The 6,758-nt window shown below is 34.8% G+C and overlaps 1 protein-coding gene across 1 annotated transcript; it reads right to left on the bottom strand.

Moving 5' to 3' along the window:
* Positions 1-469: 469 nt before the first annotated feature.
* Positions 470-6,216, bottom strand: LOC128508453 (SLAM family member 7-like). Its single transcript, XM_053479798.1, has 4 exons — positions 6,090-6,216; positions 959-1,264; positions 585-869; positions 470-474 (listed from the first exon to the last, which is right to left on the bottom strand). Exons 1-4 carry the CDS (start codon positions 6,151-6,153, stop codon positions 470-472), a joined length of 660 nt encoding a protein of 219 aa, XP_053335773.1. The 5' UTR covers positions 6,154-6,216.
* Positions 6,217-6,758: the final 542 nt, after the last annotated feature.

Below are 6,758 nucleotides of genomic sequence, written 5' to 3'. Positions count from 1 at the left end.
GGTTCAGAGGAGGATCGACATCATCAGCACCTGTAAAAAATAACAAACAAATTAAAAAACAATAATAAAACAGAATTGTTATTTAAATTACAAACAAACAACCACAAGAAAACAAGTATTGTTGGTGCTGCTCAAGTGTCTTTTTTAATTAAATTACATTATCTACTCTGCTGTACTACAGTATGTATGTGGATAAAATAGAAAAAGTTAAGTGTGTTTTAAAAAATGTTTTATGAACAGATATTAATCATTCAGGACAGAAAACACTCTCCTCACATCATGTCAGAGTTTGAGTTATAGTAATTATTAAGTTACATGTAACAGATGTTCTTTAGAAATATATAAATATTAATTGATAAGAGTTTAACTTTATGTATTTACACCAAGCTTCTGCTAAATTCTGATTAGGCAGAAGGAGATGATACATTTTCAGTAAAGTGCATCTAATCAAATCTTTATATTCATCGCCTCATTCTAAGACATAACACATTACAATTATTATTTTATAGAAAAAGCTCAATACTGTGTACCATTTATCCATCACATTAATGACTTCATAACAGACAGTCTTGTGCATTTTGTACCTGTGTTCAGAGAGCAGTAGCGTGTGATGTTTATTGAGGTTGTCTTGTTACTGACTGGGTTGGAAGCCACACAGTTAAAGGTGCGATTGTTCGTCTTCTTTATTTCTAAATGAAGATTCAGTGTGATGTCGGATGTGTTGCTGTTGCTGCTGGTGTGGTTTAATAAAACATTGTCTTCATATAAAGACAGCTTCAGTCCTCTGACGTTCTTCACAGAACACAGGAATGAACAGAACTCTAAAGAACTGGAGGCTGAGTTCATCACCTGAGGAGCTGAAACTCTCTCTGTACAGAAACATCAGGAACAATCTGATAAGTGAAGAGTTTAAGGTTCTTTATTGTTTATGTCTAAAATCTGTGAAGAACAGACTCACCGTACACCTCCAACTGATAATCCTGTTTTCCCTTCTGCTCTTTAGTGCTCTCCACTGTGTAAAGTCCTGAATCATCTGTTCTCAGGTCTGAGAGAGTGAAGAACCCACTCTGACTGACCCACTGAAGACGATTCACAAACTTCTCACTCAGCTCTGTGTCAGTCTGTTTATTCAACACCTGTCCAACTGTAATTGCTTTATACATTATACTGCCAGAAACCGGGACACTGATGGGGTATGTAACAGAGTCTCCTACAGCACCGATCAGATCCTGAACTGAAGATTCACCAGCAGAGCTGAAGATCTCTGAGAGAGGAAACAGAACTGAGAGTGAGTTTTATGTGGCAGTCATAAGAAATCACATGAAAGTTTTTTTTATTGTAATATAATAAATAATTCAAATGTACTAAAACCACTCCTCTGTCTATAACCTTTGCCATAACCTGCAGTTTCTCTGTAAATTAGACATTAATATTTAATGTTTTACCACAAAGCCTTGACCATCCTACATGATATAGTTTATAATCTAGGATCATTGTAACATTTTAACATTATATTCAATGTGTATATTTATGTAAGGGTTTGCTGTTTATCTTTGTATTTGCATGCTCTACTGCATGTCATTATTTTGCTTTCAGTTTTGCTTTCAGAGGACCTGGTGGTTAGAGACAGATGGAGAAATTGTCCATTTGTTGATTTTTATTACTTAAACTCATGGGAAATAGAAAATACCAATGTTTTATTTATTTCAACCTAAGTACCAGTTGTGTTTAATATATGGAAACCTGTTGTCATCTGAAATTATTTGTCTGTTGTTACTAAATAACAAACAAACTTTGAGGGAGATTGTAATTTCTTTTTGTTTTTCATGACTGCTTTTTCTTACAGAATATATCTTCTTCCATGAGCATACTACAGAGTCGTGCTGATGTGGAAAGGCCAATGACACTGTTTATTAGTTATACACTGACTGTAGAATATAGTGATCACACCCTGCACTGCTCATTACTGAGGAGAAGGAGTTCAGCGAGGTAGCAGCATCGTAGCTAATAAGAGAGGCATCGTAGCAAAACTACTTCTGCTCTAGTCTACCACTACAAAAAGGAAGTGTCATAGTATGGATGTATTTGGTTTTACAGTGTAGCCACAACACTAAACTTCCAACTATTAGAGTAAAAATGTAGAGTAGAGTACGTTTGATCGTGTTAGGTTAAAATGTGGTGTGCGGACATGGCGGCTGTCATTGGCCTGGTGACCTTCAATGCCTTTACTTTCACACGGGAAACACTGCTTTATTGTGTTTGATGTTCAGATGCTGACAGTTAATGATCCATATAAGAGTGAGTGATGTGGCTGTGGGAAGCTCTGATTTATGGCTGTAGCAATGTGTGTGTCTTTTACCGCAGTAAAGTTTAATAATCAAATGATCAGTGGTCCAATGGATGTGGATATAAGAAAACATTTTTGAGAAATGAGAAAAAAATGTTTTCATTTTGTTCTCAATGTGAAAATCAAATGATCAGTGGTCCAATGGATGTGGACATAAGAAAACATTCAAACATGCAACAGAACATGTCGAACATGCAAACACTATGCACACAGACCCGAGGTGGGAATCTAATGCTCTAATGCTCGGGCCCCAGTCCAAGGGACATTGACAGTCATCATTAGCCTCTTCCATTTTTTGCCAATTGCTCCAACAGTTTTTTTTCTTTTTTCACCAAGCTGCTTGGCAATTGCCCTGTAGCCCTTTCCAGCTTTGTAAAGATCTACAATTTTGTCTCATGTGTCTTTTGACAGCTCTTTGGTTTTGCCCATGTTGCTACTTAGACTTTGGCTGATTGTGGGGTGCACAGGTGTCTTTATGACAGCTAACAACCTCAAACAGGTGCTACTAATTAAGAATCATGAGCAGAGTGTAGCTGGACTATTTAAAAGCAAAATAACAGGTCTGTGAGGGTCAGAAATCTGGCTGATAAGCAAGTGATCGAATACTTATTTGACACAGTAATTCATACAATGTGATTTCCGGTCTCTCACAGTGGAAATGCACGTATGCTGAAAACTGTAGACCCTCCATGATTTCTAAGTAAGAGAACTTACAAAATCACAGAGTGATCAAATACTTACTGACCTCACTGTATATATAGGAAATCCCCATACCAAACAAACAAACAAACAAAAATCTTTAAATCGTTCTCATTATTTAAATGAATACAGCTGAAGTGCAGTTCAGTTATTAACAGATGTATTAAGTTCATCAATAGTGGGTGACTCTGTGTGTGTTTAAAATAAAATTCTGTATAGAGAATGTTTTGTAAATAATGTGAAATTTTAAAAGAAAGTGCAAATTTCCCCATGTGTTTGGAGATTCTGCTATTCAACCAGAGCATAGCAGCTTTCCTTTTCTCTAGTTAAAGAAGTTATAAACTCATATCATGGTGTATGTTAAGGGCCACAACAGTTATTTAATCTCAGTTATACCCAGCACCCTCTGCATTCACTCTAACTCATATTCTTTAAATGTAAAGCTGCTATAAGCTTTAAAACAAAGACAAAAATGAAAAAAAAAAAAATTTCTCCAGCTGTCAGTTTCTCATCCTGCTTCCGTGCATTGTTTTAATGCATCAATGCACAGAGCTAAAGCTTTATGCACAAAGCGCTCGACTTCTTAGTGGTTAACCGTCTAAAATCCCACCATGATGCTTACTCGGCCCCCAGACTTTCCACTCATCATGAAACACTGAAAACTACACAAGCTACAATAGATTACTGTTTATCAGTGAAAGAGAATATCTGTTTATCTGTATAAGCTTAAACTGTAAATAAATAAGTGGGCTTTTTATTGTCGCTTAAACCACGTACAGTTAGTACACAGTGAAACAAAACAACATTCCTCCAGGACCAAGGTGCTACATACAACATAAATTAACAGAAACTAACTAGCTAACCAAGAAACCTAATTAGCTGACTAGCTGAGACAAGACACCTTGACATTTTAAGTTAACAGAAAACTATTTAAGTTTTATACAAATAGACTATGATTTTAAAGAATTGTTTATACTATATTTTACTTCTTCATAAACCTCATTTAGCCTAAAAAAAAAAAAAAAAAAACTAAACCAAAAAACCCACATTTAGTGTTATTTGTGGGACTGAAAAATAGCAGTACACACATGTTTGTAGTAAAAAACTATGTTTTCTTAGGCATTTCCTTTCCATTCTTTATCTGAATCTAAACACAGCTTCCTCAGACAGTTTACATGTATAAATGTGTTTCCTGTAACTGTATTTTTTAAAAAATGTAATTAAAAATAAATAAATAAATTATATGCAACACTCTCTTTCTTCCTGTAAGTTATTGTGTAATGTGTTAAAGGAACAAAGATGTTGCACACAGTATTATTTTAGTGTCTTTTGTCTTGTTAACATCAAAAAAGGAAAACATGTTTGGTGATGAAACTGTACTGTTCCCAAATTGTTGTGGTATAAGTGGAATAAAAGACGTTATATTAAGGAAGTTATGTTACAGAGAAAGAGACATATTTGCTTGACAGTACTGTTGGTTATTTTCTTCTGTTTCTTCTTTTCTTCTGTTTTATTCCTTACATACTGTATACAATGAGACACATAGTCTAGATTTATAGGCATTTGTCCTTATATCAAATTAGTTATTTGTCTTTTTATTTTCACACCCAAAATAGACCTGAAACGAATAATAGAGATACAGAACCAGACCTAACATCACTTTTTTAAATTTGAGCTGATCTAAAGTCAGTAGTCTATCGGATTCAGCCCAGAACAATCGTTGCATTAAAGGAGAAGATTATCTTTAATGGATCATCAGGAAAATGCCCTAAATTAACCACATGACTCCTTACATAACTGTAAACGTGTACAGGTTATTTTTCCAAAAACAATGAGGTATGTTGTGGTAATATTCAGAGTTTTACCAAGGACACAACATGTTTACTGTCCACGCTTCATACCAGGAAATGACCTCATCTAATCTGTTCATATCAGAATTTCCTTTTCCATTATCCAGTACTTCCCAACTGTTATATCTCAGTATTCACCCTTCCTGTTATTTAGTTGTATTTTGCTATTGGATTAAAATTATCTGCTGAATCAAATTCATTATGATATTACATGTATAATAGCTACAGTAGCTGTGCTTATAGCACCTTTACTTTTTTCCAGTTAAAGTTAGATTCATGCCATGGTGTGTATAAAGGGTCTCAGCAACGGTTGAGGATCAGGTTCACTCCAACACTTAAAAACTGAAATAATACACTAGCAGTGTATTATCTTATACTAGAGTTCTGTTTAATGTTTTTAACAATGGACAATGTAACAAAGCAGTTTTACAACAGTGTTGTGTAATGTATACAAAAGCTGCAAAAACTCAAACTTGAGGAAATCTCTTTTAGATAAAGACCAAGAATGAGTAAGACTTAACTGCACATCAGCTCACCATCATCAGGAAGAATATTTTTTATAGATGTGTAAACTGTGAAGTATGATTTAACACTGTAAAGACTTATTATGTATTCTCACATCACATACACTGCACACACATTTAAATATAACTTCCCAAAGCCCCCTTTATTCTAGTTAACAATAAGAGAGGATTCACGTTAGTAAGCAAACAGATAGAGTAAACAAAACCATCCTACAGTATAAATATTATCTCCCCGGATCCGATTACAGACCTGTTCTGTTTCCACGCAACAGCACAATTTGAAAGTCAAATAACCAAACCGCCCAGAGCCAGAGGGATCCTACTTTTTATCAATGTTTTAAAATGAAAGTACACTTTATTATTTATTTATGAGAATTCATGTGTGTGTTTTCTTTCATACTGTAATTTAAAACCTCATTGTCACTTCCTTAAAGGGGTTTTTGCTCTAAATTAAAATTAATATAATATAATTGAAAATTAAGTTGAAGTAATATAACCTGGTGCTTTAATATAATGTTTAAGACACAATAATAAGCCGGATAACCACAGAGTGTGTACTGAGTGTGTACTGAGTGTGTACAAGCTGATGGTTGTGTCTGTAGATAATCATCCCTCTCTCTCTGTTACTGTTATAATAAAGAACATCATCAGTCACATTCTAACACTTACCTGATAGGAACAGGAACAGCAGGACCAGGTGGTGACGGGGAACACGGGAAACACATCTCCCCATTTCTATAAAAATTCTTCACCTCATTTTATCCACATGACTTTCGGAGGATACATTACACACGAGAATGAGTCGCTTTCTAAATGAATCTTTTTTTTCCCACTAAAGAGTGATTCAAATGATTCATCTAGAACGATTCATTGATTCATGTTTTAGATACAGTATATGATTCACACACACACACACACACACACACGTGTGTCAAATTGTCTCAGTTCAAGTGCAAGACAAAAACACTATTTCATATTAATGATGTTTTGCTATATGGACCAGACTGCTTTATTAGGAATAGCTACTTTAGGGATCAGTATATATATTCTAAACACCGGCCAAAGCCAAGAAGGGAATCAGTGATGAAAAGAGTCGAATCATTAGTGCTGGGAGGAGCTGGAGGAGGAGGAGGAGGAGAGAGAGAGAGAGAGAGAGAGAGAGAGAGAGAGAGATACAGTATTGGGGCTAAACTGATACTTTTATTTATTCATTCATTTATTTATTTATTTATTTATTTATTTGTTTGTTTGTTTGTAGCATTATCTCTGGTTGCATCCGTAGCAGCCATAATGAAACTGTTTTATGTTGGAGATTCTCTTTAGTTATTAACAGTGGTG

Source organism: Clarias gariepinus, chromosome 20 (genome assembly GCF_024256425.1).
Source record: "Clarias gariepinus isolate MV-2021 ecotype Netherlands chromosome 20, CGAR_prim_01v2, whole genome shotgun sequence".
In the NCBI taxonomy this organism is placed as follows: domain Eukaryota; kingdom Metazoa; phylum Chordata; class Actinopteri; order Siluriformes; family Clariidae; genus Clarias; species Clarias gariepinus.
The sequence above is the reverse complement of the archived record's forward strand: the minus strand, read 5'-3'. Positions and strand labels throughout refer to the sequence as shown.

Bases quoted from the DNA above. Each gene is read 5' to 3' on its own strand.
- LOC128508453 (XM_053479798.1), bottom strand. From the start codon at position 6,153: ATGGGGAGATGTGTTTCCCGTGTTCCCCGTCACCACCTGGTCCTGCTG. The intron at 1,265-6,089 runs GTAAGTGTTAGA...TTCCTCTCTCAG, and splicing joins GCTGTTCCTGTTCCTATCAG to AGATCTTCAGCTCTGCTGGT. The intron at 870-958 runs GTGAGTCTGTTC...GTTTCTGTACAG, and splicing joins TTATCAGTTGGAGGTGTACG to AGAGAGTTTCAGCTCCTCAG.